This window comes from Trematomus bernacchii, unplaced genomic scaffold (genome assembly GCF_902827165.1).
Source record: "Trematomus bernacchii unplaced genomic scaffold, fTreBer1.1, whole genome shotgun sequence".
Classification (NCBI taxonomy): Eukaryota; Metazoa; Chordata; class Actinopteri; order Perciformes; family Nototheniidae; genus Trematomus; species Trematomus bernacchii.
The window spans coordinates 1,661,511-1,686,982 of NW_022987573.1; the positions used below are offsets into that span (position 1 = coordinate 1,661,511).

Below are 25,472 nucleotides of genomic sequence, written 5' to 3' on the forward strand. Positions count from 1 at the left end.
TGCGCCTCTTTTTTACAGATTGCTTGATTAAGATTAGATTAAACTCATTTTCAGAGACGTCAACGACATTAAACTCATTTCCTCCAACATCAAACTAAAATCGGAAGACATTTCTTGGTGATTAACCGGCGCATGTGTGAAGGGTAACACGCAAGTTTTGTAAGAGTGACACAGCCCCTCTGAAAATGTCTTGGCCAAACATGCCATCGCCTGTCAATTCCAAGGAGGTTTAAAGACAGACACTGAGCTAATTCTTCAAGCAGCTTGTCTTCACACAGCTGTGTTCATGCTTGTGTGGAAGTGCTGGCTAATTTACTGCGTGGAGAGAGACACGCAGGCAGACAGACAGGGAGAGTGATGAGAGCGGACCGGATGGCAGGCCGTCAGTCTGCTCTGCTGGTCGTGATGTCTCTCTTTCTGTGTCTGTGTCTCTGTCTCTGTCTGTCTCTCTTTCTCTCTGTCCATCTCTGTCCCTCTGTATCTCTCTCCTTCTCTCTGTCTGCTGTCATTGGTGATCCTCAGTAGCCCAAAGGTGAGAGGAGCTAGCAAGGCAGAACATGCATTTAATTAATTAGCCCTCCAATGAGCAGCGTGTTGACTCAGAATGTCATATGTGAGACGACTTGTACAATCATCTGTGTCACTGTTTGAACAGGAAACGCTTTCAGCCAGACGCTCAACATAGCTGGCTCTGTAAGTCAGTCTGCATAATGCTCAAATTATTAGATTATCATTATTGTTTGGACACAAATGTATACAAAAAAGCAGCTCATTTTACATCTGACTCTTCTACACATTTGGTCACCAATGGATCAGCTTGTTTGAGGATCTCCCGGTTCAAATTGTTCTGTTGGGCGCTTGTTATTGGGTTAACTATAATAAACATATATATTACAGTGAGTTTAGAGAGATGAGAGTGATCGTTGTCAGCTGTAAAATAAAATGAAAGTAATCTGCAGGGTCGATGGTAATCGAAACCCACCATTTTGTTATTGGTTTGTCCAAACAAGCCACACATCTCAGTTTGCAGTTTTAAAGTGTTAAAAACAGGCCCCTAAATAAATCAAGTCTATTTTTTGGGAAGGGATTCTCTTCTGCAAGTTTCTAAGGTTTAGATATTGCCATATGCTGTATAAATTGTAAAGCAAACTTTTAATTTGTAATATTTAGCTCTATAAATGAAAACTTGATTTGATTTATAAATCAGGTAACTTCAAATTGATAAGTAGTCAATCTCAAGCTTTTTAGAGATCTGGGGATTTTTCCTGCTTAGCTCGGTTGGTCATCCATCCTTGATTTTGAATGTCTGTTTATGACTTATCCACAGGAGTGACCAGCTGAATGTTGGAGACTACATCAAGTCAGTGAACGGCATCAACTTGTCAAAGCTTCGCCACGATGAGATCATCAGCCTGCTGAAGAACATCGGGGAGCGAGTCATGCTGGAGGTGGAGTACGAGCTGCCTCCATTTGGTAGGTGAAGTTCTGCTGGAGTAACATTCTGCCTGAAAGTCTAATACATGCTTTAAAGGGGCCATATGAGGAGCATTTTCATAAATGTATTGTGTGCCTCTACTTTGACATGTTTACATGCTTTAAGGTTTAATAGGTGCTTTAATGTTCCTCATACTACCATTGCTGCAGCACTTATTTTCACCCTCTGTTTGAAACCAGAGCCCAGTCTGCTCTGATTGGTTAGCCGGCTGGTTCTCTTATGATTGTCCCGCCACTTACATCACCTACAATGTGTTGGAGCACTAGCCAATAGAAACGCAAGTGCTACATAGCGATGTCACTATGTTGCGGAAGTAAACCATGGAGTCCAGTCTAGGTGTTTCAGGCAGGGGGGGGAATGTGTGGGAGAGAAACTCTGGGAACTTTGGGATTTTAGCCTATGCAGACCATTTACATGCACAAAAACTAATGCTTTGTATTTTCAAATGCAAAGTAGGAGTAGGAAATGGGTGAATAAATAAGCTTTTTAGTTAAGGCTGTAGTATAGACAATAAAAAACTCTGGCTTCTCATTTCTTAATGCATGGTTAAAACTGAGCTAAATGTGGTTAAAACATTCAGGTGACATAACACAGTTTCTTTTAGTTACATTTACATATTTGTGAAGCAGAGCGGTATAACCTAGACGTCTAAAAACTGAAAATCTAATTCAGCCCCGATTTAACCTCAACGTGTAGACATCTTCCGACCTGCAAATCATCAGATCAATACTTATTGGCTTTCACTGCCTCGGAAACAGAGTTGGTCCCCCGGCGCTGCTCCGTGGCTGCTCACTGCTCTTCAATCATTAGCATGGGTCAAATACATAGAATTAATTTCCCCACTAAGATTAATGAAACATATTTCCACAATCCATATTTGTTAATTCTCATGATTCAGCACTTACAACACTCAACATTATCATTATCATCAAGCTGCTGTGAAAGCTTTCTACATTTATTTTATGCGTATCTTTTGAGGATTGTGGTGATCATTTTTTGGGTCTGTTCTTTCCTTAGTCCAGAACCCATCAGGCGTCTCAACCAAAACCATAGAGGTGTGTTTACACAAGGAGGGGAACAGCTTTGGGTTTGTCATGAGAGGTAAGTGGACGTGATTCTTGTATGTACATCCTTGAATAAAATAATGATCTTACTGCTATGACTTATTTTGTTTTTTTTTTTGTTTTTTTTAGGAGGCTTCCACGAGGACTGGCGCAGGTCACGACCTCTATTGGTTACATACGTCAGGCCTGGAGGTCCCGCTGACAGGTAAAGACAGACATATATAAGCTAGTGTTTGTGTGTATACACTTTTTCTGTGGCTTCTATGCATTTTATTTCTGTTGACCATGCATGACTGAGTCTATTCAAATGATTGTATGTGTGCATGCATGCGTGTTTCCATACGGATTTAGATGTATAGACTCATGGATATGTGTTTTACTAATTGCATTTTCTTTGTCCACCATAAAACATATTTACCTCATACCCATATGGAATTGTATTGTTAGGAATTACGCGTTTAAATCCTCAATATGTTTATATGCACATGCATCAGTCTACGCTGAGGCCGGTGCATGAAATTGTGGCGGTGACACATATAGAGTATCTTCAAAGCAGAAAGGGCACAGCTCATCCTGAGGCTGGTGCAGCATCGCACTTATCCTTATACAAACCAAGAGTAAACCAAAACACTGGAGCAAACATAATTCAACATCAAAGACCTGACGTCCGTTTATCTCGTTTATCCTTCATCTCACCTGGGAGGGAACACTCATGTGGAACTGTTTAATGATTTACTGTGACTGGTGCTTGAACGCTTCTTTGAGCACCTTGTTCTAGTCGCCCGTGTGTTATTAATTATTTTTTTCTTTCTTTCTTCTCCAGAGAGGGCACTTTGAAGGCAGGAGACCGAGTAGTGAGCGTAGACGGGATGCCTTTAAACAGGGAAAAGCACGCTGACTCTTTGACCATGCTGATGCAGAGCGGCCAGGAAGCTCTGTTCCTGATTGAGTATGACATCTCTGTCATGGGTGAGCACACACACACAGGGAATATGTGGGGGGCATGGTAGGGCAGCGTTGCTCTGAGGGTAAATAATGTGGCCGTTTGGCTGCGTAGAGGAAAGTGTCGGTGCTGGAGACGCCACCAGGGGAGTCACACTGGCCCAAGAGCACACTTAACAGAAAAGGGGAGATGGATAATCGTCATTGTTTTATAATAGTGTACTGTATGTCCTCTCGTCACTCCTACATTTAAATATTTTAAAGTAAATTAGGTGAATTTGGATATTGCCAGTAGAGTAACCGGTACATATTGTGTTATTTAGAGGCACATTTTACAATACTAGTAGTTCTTTGTTCCACTCATTTCAACTCATTAGAATCAAATGTTGTCTAAAGGAATGCCCACCAACACAGATCAGTCTGATTGCGTCTTTATACTCTATTTTGAGTTAAGAAGTATCCTCACCATTGGGTCAACATTTTGTAAAAATAAACCACTGAAGACTCACTACAGATTATACCCTCCGTTTGGTCACAGTGACTAATTCTCCATAAGATCACAAACTCTTCTCTATGCAAAGTAGGGCAGGTCACCAAGGACATTCGACACACATTATCTCCCCATTTTTGGGAGTTTAGGATCCAGACTTCCTGCCTCCAGACTGAACCAGTAAAAGGTTCATAAATACTTTTAGAAGTGAGATCTGGAAAATGTGGATTTTTTCAGGTTAAGCTGGTTACAGTTTATCTCAATTGATTAAAATGGTTCCTTGTAACAATGTTGGAATTTGCAAATCATTGAGTGCAATTATTCTAGCATTTTATACTGAAGCACAACACTTAATTAAAGGTAGGGTAGGTAAGTTTGAGAAACCGAACTCGAGATCGCTAGAATTTGAAAATACACAACCGGAGAAAATCTCCCACTTCCTTACAGAGCCCCTCCTCCAACACACACGAACGCGCACATGACCAATGAGGGCACGAGATAAGTTTGTGCACAGATGGAAGGCTGACAGGCAGGTAGGCCATCCAGTTATTTTAGCCGGGCCGGCTAAAATGATTGGTCGTGCTTTTTACAGTACTACGGCTTCCACAGATGACATTTTTGTATGGATTTTTTGTCAAAGCACTTAAGATATTCATTGCTATCGGGATGTTAAGAGCATTCCATGGAATATAACAAAAAGTGTATCTCGAGCCGGTTTCTCAAACTTACCTAGCCTACCTTTAATAAGTCAAGGCAGTGAAATGACTGTCTTGGAGCACAGAGGCCAACAACATGTTTGTAATTCTCATGAGACTTACTTACAATAATCCAGTAACTCATGTTATTCAAACACCAGTTAGAGATTGTTCAAAGCTTTATCACTGTCTATGGTCACCCCTCTTGTAAACCCCATCTATACCGTTAAGACAATGTATATATCAATAATGTAAAAGAAAACATATTCAAATGAAAGTACAGTAAAAGCAAATGTCTTAATACAACATTCATGCACACTAGGAATCTTTGAGAAATAAAATGTTTTCTCTCACTTTCAAACATATTGGCATTCAGAAGCGTTATGAAAAGATAAATGCCTGATGAATACAAATATTTTATTTATTTTAAACACTAATGTTTGAAAATGTGTGAATCCCTTTTTCAGAAAATAAATACTTAAACTAGCAAACATAACACTACTCATTATGAATGGCTCTTTTAAAAGTGTTACAATATTATACAATATAATCTTATTATATTTTTATCACTAAATATATACACGTAAGGGAATTTTAATGGTGATGATTTGTCAATGCGGAGCAATTCAAGATATATTGTATACGTCTGTAGATAAGTATTATATTAACAAAATATTTCTCCCCTGAGATTGAATGGGGTTGAAGTATAACACAATATTTGGGAATACTCAAGTAACTCACAAGTATGAACAAATGTACTTAATTAAATTATTTGAGCAAAAGTACTTTGTTACATTCCACCACTGCATATATATTATGTATAAATATCTGTTTGGCCTCTCTCATATCTGTGTGTGTTATCTGTTTCAGAGGCAGTGCAGCGAGCCTCGGGCCCTCTGCTGGTGGAGATAGTGAAAGGTCCCTCCACCAGCCTTGGGATCGGCCTCACTACAACAATATACAGGAGCAAACAAGTTATTATTATAGACAAGATAAAGGCAGGCAGCGTGGTGGAAAGGTGAAACCAACCTCTCCCAGTACACTGCTACACAGACACTTCCCAATAAACAAGAGCTTCCCTGACCCACTCTGCCCTGCTGTCTCTCTCTCAGGTGTGGAGCGCTGCACGCAGGTGACATCCTTCTGTCTATAGACGGGACCGGCACGGAGCACTGCTCTCTGATGGAGGCCACGCAGCTGCTCGCCAGCACCACTGATGTCGTTAAACTGGAGATCCTCCCCGCCAGTCAGAGCAGACTTCCTGTCAGACCGCAAGACACAGGTATGTCCTGGAGGTGACACAAAAGCAAGCAAATGAGCAGGGCAATGCAATGGTAAGGCTTCACAGTGGATGGAATGACTCATTGTTTCAGCTCTAGAGCCTGTGATGTAGTTCAGTGTGTGTACATTGTGGAGAACATACAGTACACAGGCTGGCTTCAGTGTGTCGTCCACACCATATGTGACGGCTCTGCTCTCAGCTATTCTACCTACAGCTGTGAGAGCCTAGCTGCCTCCCAGCTGCCTCCTCACATGTACTGTGTGTGTGTGTGTGTGTGTGTGTGTGTGTGTGTGTGTGTGTGTGTGTGTGTGTGTGTGTGTGTGTGTGTGTGTGTGTGTGTGTGTGTGTGTGTGTGTGTGTGTGTGTGTGTGTGTGTGTGTGTGTGTGTGTGTGTGTGTGTGTGTGTGTGTGTGTGTGTGTGTGTTGCTGGCCACAGTCCCTTTGCCTTTGGGTACACCCTCTGTTGGTACCAACAGGCCTTTAAATACTCAAACACACATGTGCGCACACACACACACACACACACACACACACACACACACACACACGTTCTCTGTCAGAGATCATGTTCTGAAGACTTATTTCTGGGTCAGCAGCTGCAGGGCTCCTTAACATGTGAGCATGGGAGGAATCACACACCATGACAAAGAAGCAAGATGTAGTTTAATCTCCTCTGGAGGTCACCGAACCCTCTCTTCCATATTTTTTTTTGTCCTTTATTCAGTTCACTATTAGTAATTTTCAAGACTGCTCAGTGTAAACACTTGCGTTTGCTCCTGTTTACTATTAATATCTCTTAATTCAAAGTGTAGTGCATAAAATCTCACTGAAATGCAAGGCATGCATCTTGTCTTCTGAAATTTATATTAGATAATGCCTCATTTCTTGAATAAGATGCCATGACGTTATGATAAAACGATATTTTCACGGCTTCTTCCCCCCACCCCCAGGGTAAGGCATGATTATAAGATGCAATTTGTCTAATCTCCTCTGGGGATTTAATAAGACTGATATGGCCACCGAGAGATTAGGTGTTAATGCTTCTTTCCACCAGCGCTGATCGAAAACACCATTTTTTTGAGAGCTCCCCCTAGGTGAGCTTAACATAAGCCGTCAGAGCCAAAGCTTCACAGGTTTGATGGAGTCCGATAGAAACTGGTTCTCCTTCTTGTATTCTGATTACATGCAGTCGGGTTTAACCAGGTTCCCTGAACATGGCAAGCGTCCCAGGCACTACTGCAGTCATCCATGTTTCAAGCAAATCCTCCATCCATGTGAGCAAGTTGTTGGAGATTAGACCCCTGCAAATGAAGCAGCACAGATTACTGTCACATGTAAAGCTCTGTGACGATTTTAGCTGCATGAATCTGTAAGGAAAGTTAATTATTGAGGTGATGTGTCATACAAGAGGTTATTTGTTTCCCATTTGAATGCTTTCCATACAGTTTGACTGTTATACAAGCTTTGACATGAGGGATAAGACGCCTTTCAGAATTTACAATCTGCGCTCTCCATTTTATTCAAAGCAGAAGAAGTCAACACAGTTGCTACTTAAAAGAAACACATATGAATGAAACAGAATTAATAAATCACACGGCTTTGAATGGTACGCTGTATATCATGGGGAAAAGTGACAGTGACAAGTGTGGGAACTGTGGAGTGAAAGAAGATGTAGAACATATCTTGTTACATTGTGACATCTATAAAGCGGAAAGAGAAAAACTAAAGGCTAAAGTTTTAGAGGCAGAGAGGGAATGGAGTGTGGTTGGTGTTTTGGGAACAAAAGGAGAGGGAGTAAGAGCTACCAGAAAGGCACTGTTTACATTCTTGAGTGAAACTGGGGTAGGAAAAATAATTTAACATTAGGTCAGGAAAGAATATAGATTTTTATTTTTGTTTTATTTATTTCATGTTTTTTGTTGAGTTATTTATTTATTTTGATTTATTTTGATTAGATCATAGGTTAAAGAGTTGGTATGATATGATGATTCATACTCATGTACAGTAGGTGACGGTATGCACCTTTTAAGTTGTTTGCAATCTGCCAAAAACGAAGAGAAGAAGAAGAAGAAGAAGAAACAGAATTAAATGAATTAAATGAAAATGAGTGTAGCTGTCTGTCAATCAGGTGCAGAACAGACACATCATCAGCAATCAAGCTTTCAGCTGTGTCCAATCAAGGTTGAGACACATGCCTCCAAACAGCCAGTACCACTTCCTGGTGATCACAGCACCGTGGTCAACTTACTCAACATCTTTTTAAACATTCAGGCTCTTTTGAATTCAATCCTGAAAATGATCTCTAGTCTGCACTTAGCTTTTTGGAAGCTTTCTAGTAAAAGTAAGATGTGCTTTTTTTGAATCCACCATTTCTCATTCAGCTCTGTGTGTCTAGCTGACACTCAGATGCTCATCAAAATACATTAAACCGCAGGATATAATCTAGTGTTCCATGACGAGAACATTAAATATCAATTACTCTGCTCTGAATTACCTCCCCCAGGCTCTGTGTGATGTGGTACATATTTAGACATGGGAATGAAAAGCGTGATTTCATGGTTAGGATTTAGAAAAGTGTACAGAAGAGGAGTGGATCTGGTTTACTTAATGGATGTGTTTGCCTCTGTTTTGCCGCAGTAAAAGTGCAGAAGAGCAACAATCATCACTGGGACCAAAGCAGCAACTACTGCCATCCCCCACATGCCAGCCACGGGAAGACATGGAGCAGCCCAAGCCACCCACACAACCAGCAGGACCACTGCAAATGTAAGTTATCACTTGTGACAGCACTGCTGCTGGCAAGACACCATAGCAGGAGACTTTTTTTCTTCAGAGCATTTGTTAAATCTTTTCCAAGAGCTTTACTCGAACACTGTTACTAGAGTCATCTCCTTTGTTGTATGTTCCCACAAGCGTTTGCTGCTGCTGTGGACATGAATACAATTGCCATGGTGATTTGGTTTAATCAGCCCTTTTGATACGTGTAGTGCTATGTCTCCTTTCAGCGGTGGTGAGCGGTGGCTTCTCTCCTTCCTCCACAGCCACCTCAGGCTTCAGCAGCCAGGGGAGCAACACGCTGCCCTGCCCCATCCCCCCCAGCAGCCCCCGAAACTCCACGGGCCGGAGGAGGAACAGGAAGAAGGACCACAAAAGCTCACGTATGATAAGCCGCATGCCCACCCTTGTTTCCTTTTATTTATTTTTTTATAACCACCTTAATGGGTCAGTTAAACCACATTAACCAGATCTATTATTCTGTCCACCCCATTTATTTTAATGAAGTTAGTCTGAAGAACAGAAACACCTCAGTGTATTTATAACATGAGTGTGTAAGGGACTGCATTACTTTTATCTAGATGTTCCTAATAATAAACTGAGTGTATGTTGATTTGATTTCTACCTGCAAATTATTACAAATAAGGTGAGAAAGATTTGTTTGTGATGTTCTTCAGGATTGAACATTACTTTTCAGACATCTGTTTTATTTTTAAATTATCATTAGGAAGGGTTCATTTAAAAAAAATCTCATATTTCAATTTTTTTTCCACCATTTAAAAAATAATAATCGTTAGTATTGTAATGAATTAAAAAAATTCTGGTACAACATATCAACCCTACAGTATATGACAGACAAACAATACAACAAATGTATACCACTATTGTTTAAACTATCATTTATCAAGAGGGTAAGATGAGAATAATTTTTTCTGTATTCCTTATTTAGGTACCACCCTTTTAAACATGTTTTTCAGTGCAGTTAAAACACCTTTCCTCTGTTTTGCCCCCTCAGTGTGTGTGAACAGATTTGACTGATCTTGTGACGTAAACATGATTGACGTAAACTCTGACAGTGACTCATTCCCTCCCCATTCCCACGTCATCTCTGTGGTCGCATGTCTCCTCTCTTTATACTCCACAGTTTTTGTCTCCCACAATCACTCTCTTGCTCTATTTATCTGCCACTTCTCCACTAATATCTCTCTCTGATGTGGCCCCTCCCTCCCCCGCTGTTCCTCAGTATCTCTGGCTTCCAGTTCTGTTGGGCCGGGGGGGCAGATCTTTCATGTGGAAACGAGCGAGGTCATCCTGAGGGGGGATCCGCTCACAGGTTTTGGGGTCCAGCTGCAAGGAGGTGTCTTCGCCACAGAAACGCTGTCTGCTCCCCCAGTCATCCGCTTTATTGAGCCCGACAGCCCAGCTGAGAGGTAACGCACAGAGACACCTAACGAGTAAACAAGTATCATATATATAGAGAGTCACATGATGGATCTAGATGGCTCCACTGCTAATCATTCAGCCCCATGGGAGAAAAAACGACTAATTTTAACCTTGTGTCGCAATGAGTATCGTAGCTGAAGGCAGGAGCATTAATATCTGATTTTGTCTAATGCTGTGGTTCTCAAATGTTGGGTCCTGTCCAACAGATGCATCAAAACATTTGTTGAAAACATGTGTGGATATTATCTGCTATGAAAAGTTATGCTCATTTTCATCAGAATTTAATTTACTCTTTACTGGGCAACACTATCAGTGTGGCTTTATAGAGGCAATTAAGATCTGTCAGTTGATTTAACCACTACTTTGGTTTAGACTGAGATTTCTCAATAGTTATTTCATTGTCATTTAATTTTGAGAGAAACTAATTTGACCCAGAGGGATGCATCCTACTGACTTAAGGGATCCTCTGACCTTTACCCTAGCTTCAGGAAGTGTCCGGATCTTTGGTTCTTACAGCTATGTTTCCCTCACGATAACTTATGTTGGAAACTTTTAATTTGTCCATTTTCTTTTTATTTCTTAAAGAAAGAAAAGGATATTATTTCTTTAGTTCAAAACACCAAGGAAGATTACAATATTACAATAACAAATATTTGCTTGTTTGTTTAATAATTTAAATAGTACTGTATGGCATCAAGAGAATGTGTTTTTGAAATAAGAAGCGAGTGCGTAGTCATGCAGAAGATCAACAGATCTGGCCTAGTAACAAAGAAACAGTGAAAGGAGATGAGTCAATTAAGACATTTCAGTACGAAAGCAGACCTACCTGAAGTCGGAAGTCTATTTAATTATGTTTAATAACTCCAGAGTTTGAAATATAATGGCAGTGTTGACATTTCCACTAGAGTTGGTGACCTTTGTAGCAAATATGCTTGTTTTTCCAGTCTTTAAAATGATTGTATGTATGGAAAAAAAACTGGCCTTTGGGTGAACTGTGCACCACTGGCAGACAATTATATTATTATATAGGATACTACCGATAACAACAGGTCTTCAGTATATATTACTTTGTTTTAAGGGCCAGGAAACATTGGTGCTTGTCAACACTCAGCATGTTAATGGTTTATTTTCCTTTTATCCAAAAGTTGCAGTCAACAGATGTCCTCAGCAAATTATAATAGCCAGTAATATTGACCTATTGTGTGTCTGACAAACTCCCAGGAGCAGGGGTCCCCCGTAGTAGATCACATTATACAAGAGGCATTGTTTAGTGGTGATAATCCCCCCGTATTGGTATGTAGTCTTGTATTGATTGAGATTGCATGTTGTAGCAATTAGCACCCTGCCCCGATCAGGCCGATGTGTTGTATCTGTCCTTGTCCTGCAACATAATGATGCTGTGTAGTGCAGTGTCCCCTGGGTCTTGTAACACGATTAGTCCAGCAGCAGTTAGACAGGAGTGACTCAAGTGCAGCATCCGACCGTGATGTCGGAGTCTCTGCCTCCACAAGGTTAACAAGCAGCGGGGCTTAGTGAATTAATATCAGTTGACAGTGCTTCAGTGTTTGTCCTTGCAATTAAGGGTCTGATGTAAATGTGTGATAATGTGAGATTTTTTTTTTTTCTGCATGAGCTCGCTTCGATGGGGTTTTACAAGTTCAAGTAAGGTCTGTGTTTATGTCAAGCCTTGAGGCCATACCAATTTAATGATGGCATTTTTAAACATTCACACCTCATGTCACACAGGCTGTAACGCTCAGGATTTTCTTCCCTTGAAAGCAGGAAATGTAAAGCCTGGTTTGAAACGAGTGTTGTTACGATTAGTAGATTAAACGCTTGAAATGTAAGCATCCTGGTCATCTATGAAGCGCAGTGGCGAGCCGTGAGCTTTATACCTAGGCCCTCTGACCCCCACCCCTTCCCTCGAAAAAAAAAAAAAAGAGTTATTACGTCACAGCGTATACTTCAGCGGAATATCAAAACAACGGCCCAGGGTGCAAAACGCATCAATGACAGCGACCCTCTACCACACAAAACAACACCTGTGAACCCAATTTGTGTTCTTTGACATTGAAAATGATATTGCATTGTGTTTGTTACTTTCGTTGCAGTTGTATGTCTTAAGTGTAATTTGGCATGCTTTTATTTTGAAGGCGAGTTCACGCTGTTGACAGGAAGTTGTTGTTGCTATGGAAACAAGAAAAGTTTCACAGCGGGCGGAACTTGTCATCTAGTCCGCGATAATAAAACCCACCCATTTAGAGGGAAGATATGACTGGTCAATTGTACTGTCATTTGACATTACTCTCTCGTTCAGTTACTATAGCGGGCCCTCTGTGAATCGCAGAGAGGGCCAGGTGAGCTTCTTTCATGTAACCCACATTCAAACAGAGACTGAACAGGCAGATTCGAAGGATTTATTTATTTGAAAATGTTATTTTATTAAATCAAGTTTTTTTTTTTCGGTAAAACTAATGAAAAATATAACAAAAATAATATTAAAAAAATATATATTTAAAAAATTTTTTTTTTTTTTTAATGTTTTTAAATATTTTTTTTTGGAATATCTTAGGCCCTCACAGAGGGCCTAGAGAGCCCTGACGGCTCGCCACTGATGAAGCAACAAATTACCGTAATTTATGTAACAACATTTTCATTCTGAATTGTTTGTTGGACAAAACAAGAAGCTGGGAAGCACTCATTTCAGCCATTCATCCGTCTGAGAAACTTTACAATTTTGTTTTATTAAATGTTTTTTTATTAAGAAAAACTTTAGTTTTATTTGTGTGTGATGCCAGCTTTATGAAACTAAACTTTCTTTATGCCATCTATTTATTTATGTCTGTCACATTTATATCAGGGTTGAACACATTTCTGTATAATGTCATCGGTTGAATAGGTGCTGTTGAACTCTATCAATTAACACCATAAACAATTTCAACAAAAAATAAAAAGTCAGATTTATTTATTTTATAAAGTATGTATTGGACTGCATTAGCTTAAGCCATGTTTAACTACTTAACTGGCTACACTGGATTTTGTGAATTGATAGTTATAATTTATATAGTGTCGATAGTAATTTATCACTTTTCTGATTGGAGAGAAATTGACAGTATTAATCAGTAATTGTAATAATCATAAGTTGCAGCCCTAGTTGAAATGTGATCCTTTTATTTAATAACAAGGTCTTTTTTTATCATCCATTTGCACCTAATCACATTTATTCCTAACATTTATACATATCTGTATTCCTATATGAACAGTCGTGGTCAAAACAGTCTTTCACCAGAGCTTTATTTCCACATTAATCCTTTCTATGTTTTGTTTCTGTGTGGAGGTGCGGGCTGCTGCAGGTTGGGGACCGGCTGCTGTCCATTAACGGGATCCCGACTGAAGATGGCACTTTGGAGGAAGCCCATCAGCTGCTCAGAGACTCTGCTCTGGCCAATAAGGTCACAGTGGAGATTGAGTTTGATGTCGCAGGTATCATATTGTGAAGATATATTCTTATAATGTGAGATCTCTGACTCAATTTGTGCCTTCATACTTACATTTATCTTCACATTTATCTTCCCTTTAAAACCAACTTAGAGTCAGTGGTTCCCAGCAGCGGCACCTTCCACGTTAAACTACCCAAGAGGAGAGGAGTGGAGCTGGGCATCACCATCAGTGGTGAGTTTGTTAGGATCTAGACCAGGGATGGGCAAATGGCGGCGGTCAAGTGTCTTAGGTTCAAGTTAGACAACTAATGTCTGGGTTAGTGTTCATGACAAGCACATTTTCCGTGCTTTCCAATAGTTTAAAATAGTTTTATTCCACTGTTAAATAACCTGTTCAATACAAACATGCCACTTGTAAAAATTAAATTAAATGTCTGTGAACTGATATTTGTTTAGTGAGCTTATTAGAGGATGTTCCCTGAAAGATTGTAAAATGTCAATGAAGATGTCAGACTTAGTATATTTGTTAATAATTACATACAATACATGGAATTTGTGTGTGTGTGTGTGTTCCAAGTGAATATGCGGCCCCCTGGTGGCCAGTACATCAATTATGTGGCCCCCACCACCATCAAAGTTGCCCATCCCTGATCTAGACCATGGGTGTCCAAACTACGGCCCAGGGTCCAAATGCGGCCCGCGGACCATTTTGAATTGGCCCTCAGCAAATTCAAAAAGTATAATGGAATATCTCTTATATTGTACTTCTTAAATATAAATGTACAAATATATTACACAGTAGTATTCATGTTTTAATGAGACCACTTTTCAAATAAATTCAGTCAATTAAAGTTGGACATTTTTTCTAACATATCGTAGTTGATAAGAAAAAAGCCCAATTACTTATTTACATAACAAGCTTGAAACACCCTTCATATTTCTCCTTATTATAATCAATCTGAGGCTTCTGTTTTAAGGGATGAGCTGCCAACACTCACAAGCATAATTTACCTACATTTGATTGTTTTTGCTAACTTATAACTGAACTTATGAGGCAATATACCTCTAGGGAGTGGCCCAGCCCTTCGTATATCTTTCTGTATGTGGCCCTCGGTGGAAAAAGTTTGGACACCCCTGATCTAGATGAACAGCAGAGGGCAGTGTCGCTTAAAAATACCTCACAGAGCTGCATGCCTTTGAATCAGTGTTCTGTGATCCATAAAACTCAGGCTTGAAAGACCATGAGGGCTCATACCTCATTAACTCTGAACAATACCAGACTGTACCATCATTCATCTTCACTCAATGTGCCCTGAATAAACAGGAGGCCGAGTATGATTAGTGCAACAAAGAGAAAATGAAGTTGAGTTATTCCAAGTGGTTAATCATACAACTTTATAATAAAAACACTTCAATTATTCTTCTTTTTCACCAGCAAGTAAAAAACCTGGAAAGCCCCTCATCATCTCCGACATCAGAAAAGGAAGCATAGCACACAGGTATGTCCTATCATCACAGAGCCATAATAATATGACTGCTGAACTCCTTTCCATAGTATGTTCATTTACACAGTAAAATAAATCCTATTGAGATTATATAACACAACATAAAATTGCTGCATCGACACAAAACACAAGCGTGCGCCTCCTGTTTTCGTAAATGGTCATCTGTACAAAATGTGTTCTTAATTGCATTAGATGCAAAATAATACATATTTGGAGAAAAAACGAATTGCTCAATTTCATTCACTAGATCAAATGTTAATTACAAATCCGTCTTATCCATTCAGTAGAGTGGTCTGTTAATCTTTTTTGAGAACATTGCCATACATGTTGAGCTGAAGTCTATAAATGCTTGTTCATTTTAACATGTTATTCCTCTCACAGGGCTATAGTATATCATTTAGTTTTTATGAGTACAGAAATGGTCATTGGCTATAGGACATTAGGGTGACACTGTTTCTCAACACTTTACAGTTCAGGGTAAACTATGTTTTCCTGCCTTGTGTGGGATTACTCCATTAAAAAAAATAACATTGTTTTGTGAATCCACTGTGTAATACAAACCTAATTGGTTTGAGCTTTTAAAACTGGATCAGTAGGACAGAGCAGCTCCATTTCAGAAGGGCTCAGTGTGGCTCAGGGTGACCCGGGTGACCCCCGAAGGATCCCACTGAGACACAATAGGACTCAGGAGGAGCAGCTCCATGGTCTTAGTTAATAGCTGTGATCTTTTTCGCTCCTGTGTCCGGTAGAACAGGCACTCTGGAGCCTGGAGACCGGCTGCTGGCCATCGACAGCGTGCGTCTGGAGAACTGCTCCATGGAGGACGCCATGCACGTCCTGCAGCAGGCCGAGGACATGGTCAAACTCCGGATCCAGAAAGACGAGGACAACATTGGTACATTTATCGCTTGAAACACAAAATATGCATTCTTTGCAAAGTAACCAAACACAAAAACGTTTGTACTCAAGTACAATTTAAATATTAAGTATTTACATTTGATGCATCTTTATAAGACCACAACATTTATAGGAAATAATTGTCTCACTTGTCATCACTACATTTATCCTAAAATGTTACTAGTTACCCTTCAGATTAATATTTTATATAAAATGACAAGATAAAATAATATTTGTTGGCTTTTTGTCTCATTTGAATGACTTTAGGCTCTTAGCTGTTGAACCAAGATAGACTTCCCCTTTTAACTTCTCCATTTGTTTCATTTGAATAACTGTGAGGAATCTTTTTCTTTTCTTTTTTGTGTGTGTGTTTTGTGTAGCTAACCCTTTTGAACTTTGAACTTCCCGAACCCCATTAATCATCTTACAACCCCTCAGACTAATCTAGTGACCCTTTGGAGGGGGCCTCACCCCTAGATTGGTAACCTACTATCTAAGGAAAGTGTAACGGATATCTATCCCAGGTTCCCAGAGCCCAAGTTTACATATTCAATTGTTTTGTCATTAAAAAGTCCAAAGTCCGAATATATGAAGTGCATTATAAAAGAGAATTAAGAAAACCAACTAATATTCATAAACCTGGAATTAATGAAATTAAGTAGTTTACGAGATAAAGTCATTTTAAAATTGTTCTATTGGCAATTGTACTCTTTAACTTAAGGATTGAATACGTTATCTATCACAATTCTAAAGGTTATTTATCCATTTGCACAGACTTTTCAAAAATATATTGTATCTTAGAGTATTTCATGTCTGTATAATCTTGAGTTTTATGTGTGGTACATTTTTGTTTTCCCTATTTGCTGTAGATGAGTTGGAGATGTCGGGCTCTATAATCTACACAGTGGAGTTGAAGAGATATAACGGACCGCTAGGCATCACGATCTCTGGGACAGAGGAGCCCTTTGACCCCATCGTCATTTCAGGCCTCACCAAGAAAGGCCTGGCAGAGAGGTGAGAGATAGGCAGGAGGACAGGTCGGGGGTAAAGAGAGATTTGATAGGATGGTGACGCATGCTTTAGGTTGAGGCTAGTCAAATCTGAGGAGGTCCCCTTTTTAGAGTAAACAAGACAATAAACAATGTCAGTCTCGTCTTTTTCTAAAACAAGAAGCCTCTTTGTTTCCGTCTCAGTCAGCGCGCTGGCAGCCTGACAGTTTCCCGGCCCGTGTGTTGTACTGTCTCGTATCTCTGTCTCCTCTGCAGGACCGGAGCAATCCATATAGGAGACCGAGTGCTGGCCATCAACGGGGTCAGTCTGAAGGGGAAGCCGCTGAGCGAGGCCATCCACCTCCTGCAGATGGCCGGGGAGTCTGTCACCCTCAAGATAAAAAAACAAGCTGACAGTATGTTGTTTTGGTCTCAAATGTTTCCTTTTTTACTACTCAGTGGTTTGAAAACATGATCTTGCAAATGTAGTTGCACAATTGAAACAAAACAGAAAGAAAAAACTGTTTTTTTTAACTAAAAAGAAAGTTACGTTAAAAGTAAATGTTGCTTGCCATTCTCCTGCTGAAGGAAAATCCCTGGTGGCTGTATGTTATCCACTCCCATTCAACTTCTTTGGTACATTTTCTAAATGTTAAACAATCGTTAACAGGAAAGCAAAAGGAGAAATGGGAAGAAAGAGGAAGAACACTAAACGTATACAAAGAAAGACACAAAGTGTAAAAAACAAAAAGAAGTTGGGGAAAAAATAAAGACAATTGCTGGGTTTTGATATCCTTTAATAAAATGCATTTATTTAGCTTTCTTTGAGGCTTAAAGGTGGGGTAGGTAAGTTTGAGAAACCGGCTCGAGATACACTTTTTGTTATATTCCATGGAATGCTCTTAACATCCCGATAGCAATGAATATCTTAAGTGCTTTGACAAAAAATCCATAAAATGTAATTTGTGGAAGCCGTAGTACTGTAAAAAGTACGACCAGCCGGCCCGGCTAAAATAACTGGATGGCCTACCTGCCTGTCAGCCTTCCATCGGGGCACAAACTTATCTCATGCCCTCATTGGTCATGTGCGCGTTCGTGTGTGTTGGAGGCGGGGCTATATAAGGAAGTGGTAGATTTTCAAATTCTAGCGATCTCGAACCGGTTTCTCAAACTTACCTACCCCACCTTTAAATGCTACAGAAATGATTAATTAAAACTGATAAAAGGTGCACTTCCTCCTTGTTTGATGATTATTTGAATCTCTGTTCATTCCCAGAGTCTGATGGCCGGCGGCCTCTGGACAGAGAAACTGGGTTTTTAAGCGACACAGAGGATGAGCTGACAGACTCCCAGAAAACCAGCAAACACTCGGAGGTCTACTCTGCCACTCTGCCCAGTTTAGACTCTGCCATGAGCTCCTGGGATAGCTCAGGGTTCGATGCAGGCTACGGTAGCCAAGGTAAGGTCCACTGGATGCTTAGTTAGCTCTAATGTACCTCTCTTATGTCTTGCATCCAATAAGGTCATTCTATTTTCTTGTGTGTATTGTTCAGGGACATATCTCCACAAAGCCTCAGATCTATTGCTCAATCCAAATGACTGGCGACGCACGAAGCTCAGGAGCCAAATCGGCTCCAGCTCTGCAGGCCTGGTCCACCACTCAGCGCTGTACGATGGGAGGTTCACTGAGGACGAGTGGGATAATAGACCTGGGTAAGGGCTCAAGTCTGCAGTTTACATCCTGTCAACATCTTGTTACATGTCAGTGCAGCTTCTCGTGTTTTGTTTCACAATAAAGGCGGTCTTTTATTCAAATCATATTCTGTGTATAAGCATTGGAACTGGACTTGTGTTGTTTTAGGTACTTGAACATGTTTTGCTATACCTGAATGTTGTATTTTTTACTTCACACACACACACACACACGGGACATACATGGTTACTCTACAGATCAAGCATTTACATAAAACGTGCATTATTACTTGCATATTGTTTAACACATTATTATAGAATAAGCCAGTGGTTTACAGTCAGTTCCCCTTATCATGTTTCAGGATTCAATACGTTATTAATGAGTTATTTCATATCAAGACTTCTGAAATTAACTTTTGAATAACAATTTGAGGCTTAAAGAGATAGATTTATTGAATACTTCTCAAAAAAGCAAAGATTATAGAAAAGTAAATACTATACTTATACTTTGTTTCCATCACTCTGTGTATAGTGCTTCTGTGGATCATTGACAAAAACAAACTGCACTGTGTGAATTATTTTCTCTTCATTTTGTGTTGTATGCTTTCATGTTTTGTGCTTTTCCAAAACTGTCTTTTCTCTTCTTTCTTAGGTATTCTCTCTCTCATCTGCTTTACTAACTGCCCACGAGTCTTTGGTGTTTCACATAGATGCATCTTTTTCTGTCACCCCTTGTCTACAACAAAAACGTTTCCACAAAAAAGCGCTCCAAGGATGCATCAGCCTTATCTGTCTCTTCACACTCCGCCTTTTTTTTTTCTGAACTTTTGTGTCACATGCTTTACATTTTCTGCTTTTTTTGGGGGGGGGGCGATGTTACTTTTTGTTGAATTGAACTCTTTTATAAAGGCTTTATCTTATCTAGTGGACTCCAAACGTGTGAGAATTAACAGTAAAAACCCTCAATGTGGTCCTGAGAGGTTTTCAAAGGGATTCTCCAGCGTGCAGCCCAAAAAACTGCATTTCCCATGCTGCCTCTTGTCTGCGGCACACCGGCCTCGAGACCCGCTGGGCTGCTCTCATGTTCTGGTTCCTGCGTTGTCATAGATTCGTCAGCCCCCCTCGTTGCCATGGCACCCTGAACCAGGATGACAGCTTCTGGTCCCAGGCTCTGCAGGACCTGGAGACCTGCGGACAGTCGGAGATACTCAGGGAGCTGGAGGTAGGCCCACCTGTCATCTCCACCCCCCCCCCCCCCCCCCTCCTGCTTCCTCCTCCATCTGCTTTGTCCCACTCATGTACTCATAGCCCAGTGTCACCCTAAAAGAGCATGCCAGATGAAGCATTATGATAATCGCTGGAGTGTGTAATCTGTTATTAAATCTGACCACACAGGCCGGGCACCTGCTGCCTCTCTAACCCAGGAAGGCTTTGTGCAGTGCCCTGGCCTCTAATCGGGCTCTGTGGATACTTCATGAGATTATGTTGTGCTGTCCATATGGATGTCTTTTTTTTCTGTCCCTTTTATTACATGATGCTCTTTGATTTTGTGCTCTTTCAGGCATCCATGACAGGTAGCGCTCTCAGTCTGTACCTGGAGGAAACCAAGACCAACGACGACTCAATGTTTCGCTCTGAAATCAGTCCCATTAAAAGGGAAGCAATGCACTTCGAGTCTAACAACAAAAACAACCTGCACATGTTGACTGGAAGCAGAGACCTACCCCCCCGGGGCAGAGGGGACCCCTCGGATATCGTGTCCCCTACCACGCTGGCACTGCACAAGGTAGTTGTTTTTAGGGATTTACACAGTAGAATTTATCATTTGAAAATAAACAACAGTATTCATTATCAGTAAACGCAAGCAGTTACTGACTCCTTGTTGAGAATCATGGGTCCTCAACAGGGAGTCAGTGACCTCTAGGGGTCATGTTCGTAACCCCCCCATAAATAATTACAGGTGAGGGGTATTTGGCCTAAAAACGTTATAATGTACCCAATTTTGCCCACTTCTCTCTTCCTTTTTAACTAACAACATACACATTTTTGGCCCAGTTGCCCCTTCCATTTTGAACTGGTAACAATGTAATTGTTCCTTATATAAGTATAAATAAGGTAAAAAAAGACAAATACTCCCTTATTGTCCATTTCTTTCCATTCTCTTGTACCAGCATATTGTACCCAAATCATATTTGATAGTCCATATGCACTACTACAATAATCTAAAGACACATGATTATCTGATAATTGATTTATCAGTCGGCTTCATTCCCAGTTTGAAGGACGAACATGGTGCAAACAAGTGTCCTGAGGGAATGCCCATAATGACGTTTATACCCGTGTGCCTCCTTCATTGGACTCACTGTGCCTGTTGTACCGTCTAACTGGACCCAGTGGATACCTGGCCAGTCAGGACTTGCAGTATGTGTACAACAGAAACACACAACATTCATTATGCTTCATTACATGCTGTGACCTTGGTGTGTACTCCCTGAGAAGCATTGTTTGCTGTCATCTGTGCATCTCAGCATGTAACCGGAACAGAGCATGCTCTAGTGACAAAGCATCACCATCAGGCAGTGTGGAAATATAAATTGTTTTGAGTTGACACATCTGACTTCATGGAAAGTCATCTGAAGTCCTAGCTTTTAAGCGGTTTCTTGTTATACCAGCTCAGCTTGTGTGGGTCTGAATCCGAAGAGACGCATGACACGGAGACATGTGGCCGTTTAAAACGTTGTTTAGTATAAACAGAGGAAGAACAACGGACACACAACTGTGCAGCTCTGTGGCGATACAATACTGCAACAATTTATATGTAGTAGTTTGCAAGACATTGCAAGACTATGAATTAAAAATGTATACAACCTCCACCAGGGATTTTATGTTTTCAGGTTTTTGTTTGTCAGAGGGATTATGGAAAATGTAGAAGCCCAATTTCATGACAAATGCCCTTCTAGAGTTATCTTACATATTATCATGTCTTTTATTTTGTCCGGCCACAATTTAAAGTTAACATTTTGTGAAAATGTGCCTAGTCATTTTCTAGCAAAACGTTCGATAGGAGAGTGTTATTTCTCTTTATCTGTCGAACAACTGGCAGTTAGCTAGCTAAGAGTAGCATCTACTCCAGCCAGGCAAGCAGTCTTTCCTGTTTCTAGTATTTATGCTTGGCTCAGATAACTGTCTCCTGGCTGCAGCTTCACATTTAATGGACAGATATGAGAATGGTATTCACCTTCTCATCTACTGTGTATTTATTTTCAGGTTAGCTCAGTCACACTGGCTGTTAAAAAGAACGGAACAATGTCTCTTGAGACTCTGGTTTCCTATTCTGAGCGTTATCTCTGCTTTGTCTTGTAGCCTTTAAGTGTTTAATGTAAAGCTCGAAACACGATATGAGCATTTTAGGAGGCATGAGCTCTATGAATGACACTATTGTGTGCCATTATAACTAATCCAGGATGATCCAGTGTTTTAGGACTTTTACTAATGTAAAAAAAAAAAAAAAAGTCAGGATTTCTAGCCATCGGCTATAATCTTTTGCAAATCTCTGCCCCAAATACTAAATTGCTGCAGTGTTTACATAAAAGCCTGTGTGTAAATGCCAAGAATATGTGCTGTACTGTAAAATCTGTGTCATGTGTTTCAGGTAACCTTAAGGAAGGACCCCGACAGCAATGACTTTGGCTTCAGTGTATCCGACGGGCTTCTGGAGAAAGGAGTTTATGTCAACATGATCCGCCCCGACGGCCCAGCTGACAAGGCGGGGCTGAAACCCTTCGACCGCATTCTTCAGGTATGGATTTGAAGAAATTCGATGTTTTGCTTGTTAGTGAATGTTGGATCAGAATGATATCCATCCCCTGTACATATACTTTATACGCGCAAGTAAAAACGTATCCTCCATTGAACAATTGAAACATTTTAACAAATATTTCCATCTTCTAAATCAAAACTGTAATCCCTAATAACCATTAAAAAATAAATAGGTTTGTAGCACAGCCCTTTTTATAAGAAGGACACTTTGTTGTTCCATTTATTGTCTCTGTTTATCTTGTGCTATTCTATACATTTATTATTTACTGTGTGTGACAGCAGTAAAACTGTTTCTAAACAGCTTGTCATCATCCTGCTGAAAACTACAATGAAATCTCTCACCAATATAACAAAAAGCAAATTTCCCCTAATGTCAATCTATGCCTTTTTAGGTGAACCGAGCCAGGACCAGGGACTTGGACTGCTGTCTGACTGTACCTCTTATTATAGAGGCAGGGGCCGCCCTGGACCTGGTCATTAGCAGGAATCCTCTGGCAGCAGACCCCGGGCGGCCCGACGACTCCAACGACCGCTCACATTCACTGTTCTGCTTTCACGAGCAGCCCAGGACCAACAGCATCGCCCTGTGACCACACAGATAGACGGTAGCTTTATGAAGCACTGGGACCACACACGCATACACTCACACACACACTGTTGTGCACGGTACATTTATCACACGGTACCTCTCTGACACACCAACACAAAGAATGGCCACTCTCACCGCCTGAAAGCATCCCTCACTCACAAAGTTACAAGTGCATGTGTTCACTTCTGCCGGTTTTAGTCACTGTGTTCCCATGATGCAGTTCAGAGGAGGCTCTGGCTTCAGGGCCCCCCCCCCCCCCCCCCCCACCACCCCCACCTCTTTCCTCTCCAGAGGCAAAGCCACATGCAGGCTTATATAACAGGAGGAGTCATAACATCCTGGCTCAGTCAGAAGCTAACACACGCCTCTGGAGAGTCAAACACTGCACACACACATACACACACTGCATATATTTAATATCTTTTGCTCTGATTGAGCTTCACGTTACCATTTTATTATGCAATCTTTTTGTTGCACATAAAATATGCACATGCAATTCTTTATAAAACACGCACGCACTGACACACAGGGTGTTAATGGGCTCAAGTTCCAAGGCCCTTATGCTTATTTGAGTAATTTCATACACAACATGGCTGACTGCCCTTGTTTCCATTCTCTTCCCACACTGCCCGTCCCACAGAAGTGACAGGACCTCCAAATAGACAAAATGCTCCCTGGTAGTTTCCAAGGATCGTTAGCTGAATTGAAAACCTCCTTTCATTTTAATACCAGGAATGCTTGTGAAGACACTCTACCCTTTCTGTTTTTCCTTGACGGTTTAATAGTTTCTGAATGGTTCCAGAGAGACTCCACTGTTCTCCACAGTTATATACATTTAGTTTTTTTTTGCTCCCGTCTTGATGACTCACCCTCACATTAACAAAAATGCTGTTTTCAGTTTCTGCACATGTGTCTTGCTCGCACTGCGTTTGCACATAAGGCACATTTTATGATTTATTTGTTGAAAATTCCCTCACTTTCACATTTCACTGTGTGACTCTGCGTCTCTATATGTGGCATTACACCAGAATGACTTATGGGTTGGTTGGTGGTCCATCACTGATGCTTCCTTAAGTGAATTACATCCTTTCCCAAAACGGAGGATGAAATGCCTTTTACATTTTCAGTGATGAATGATTTTCTTGTTCTCAGTCCACATCTGATGTTCCCCTCTGCAGTAGCTGTTTTCTCTACCGTTATCAAAAAGCATGTAAGGCATGGGTTTGTCTTTAGCAAGTATCCCTCACTTAAAAAAAAAAAAACGGTATTGGAATTTGATCTTTGCCCCGTTTTCATCATGTCTGTGTTTTTATAAAGCTTTAGTGTAACAAATCTGGCCTGCTGATCCAGCTGCCTCTGGAGATGAGAACCTGATTCGTGTGTTGGCCGATGTGAAGATGTTGTGAGATAGTTGCGATGTTCAGAGAAGATTGAATAATCCTTGGGACAGTGAATTTTTTTTTATCTGATCCAGATATTTCTTATATAAAATGACATGTTATACACAGAGGCCTATTTCTAAGGTATTTTATTAATTTACTGTATCTTTTATTTTGCTGTATCATTGGCATGCTTTATTTTTATTTAAAGTATATGCACACATTGAGTATCTTCATGAAAGCTGTGATACTGAATGTGGCTGCACATAGTGTGGTCAATTACAACATCCTCCCTGAATAAGTCAGGAATAGTTTCAAAGTAACTTGAAATATTTATTTATTAATATGATTTTTATTTTTGTTATTTAATTTATTATAAACTAAGAAATGTATTTCTTTTTATGAGAATAAAGTTCATGAAACCATAGTTGCTCTGGTGTCTCAACAGTGTTTTGTTTATGGCTATCCCCACCAAGATAACGCACACTAACCCAAAAGCGTGTCAACAGTTGGGTTTAATGCAATATGTTGTGTTTATTTCAAGTTATAATAAAGACTTTTTGTAATATTTGGCAGCTTAGGGTTAGGTTTAGACTGCCTGGTTTAAGGTTATGTTTTTAGGACTTTAAAGCCCTATTGACCGTTTGGAAACGTCATTAAATTAGATTACTGTCACACACTGGGTAACTAGTATTCTGTGTAAGATCAGTTTGGGACATGGTGTCCATTGCAAATGGGGCACAATATTTTATTGTCCATCTATGTTAAGTAAATCCAATATCTGTCGCAATATAAGAGCAGGAAATAACTATCAAGCAGGGTTTCTGATTAGTTTTGAGGACATTTCACAACATTTGCCACACTTAATGAGCCTGACATAGAGATGCATGTGCTCTCCCTTTGCCATAATGCATTTGGAGCCCTTGCTTCCTCCTGCACTCATGTTGACCATCCAGGTGACGTATATTAAAGCGCA

General features: G+C 40.4%; 1 protein-coding gene across 2 annotated transcripts in view; it reads left to right on the top strand.

Annotated features, from left to right (window-relative positions):
• LOC117479363 (glutamate receptor-interacting protein 2-like) overlaps positions 1–24,923 on the top strand; it is a 32,652-nt gene extending 7,729 nt beyond the window's left edge. For both annotated transcript variants that reach the window (XM_034126291.1, XM_034126293.1), the window contains exons 4-24: positions 1,328–1,473; positions 2,513–2,596; positions 2,689–2,764; positions 3,383–3,528; positions 5,557–5,704; positions 5,799–5,968; positions 8,606–8,734; positions 8,974–9,126; positions 9,987–10,173; positions 13,524–13,669; positions 13,778–13,858; positions 15,062–15,125; positions 15,881–16,026; positions 16,898–17,042; positions 17,294–17,433; positions 18,294–18,476; positions 18,571–18,730; positions 19,817–19,931; positions 20,271–20,495; positions 22,362–22,508; positions 22,921–24,923. In XM_034126291.1, coding sequence (XP_033982182.1) covers positions 1,328–1,473; positions 2,513–2,596; positions 2,689–2,764; positions 3,383–3,528; positions 5,557–5,704; positions 5,799–5,968; positions 8,606–8,734; positions 8,974–9,126; positions 9,987–10,173; positions 13,524–13,669; positions 13,778–13,858; positions 15,062–15,125; positions 15,881–16,026; positions 16,898–17,042; positions 17,294–17,433; positions 18,294–18,476; positions 18,571–18,730; positions 19,817–19,931; positions 20,271–20,495; positions 22,362–22,508; positions 22,921–23,118 — 2,989 coding nt within the window. In that variant the 3' untranslated portion in view covers positions 23,119–24,923. The remainder of the gene's footprint in view (positions 1–1,327; positions 1,474–2,512; positions 2,597–2,688; positions 2,765–3,382; positions 3,529–5,556; positions 5,705–5,798; positions 5,969–8,605; positions 8,735–8,973; positions 9,127–9,986; positions 10,174–13,523; positions 13,670–13,777; positions 13,859–15,061; positions 15,126–15,880; positions 16,027–16,897; positions 17,043–17,293; positions 17,434–18,293; positions 18,477–18,570; positions 18,731–19,816; positions 19,932–20,270; positions 20,496–22,361; positions 22,509–22,920) is intronic.
• Positions 24,924–25,472: the final 549 nt, after the last annotated feature.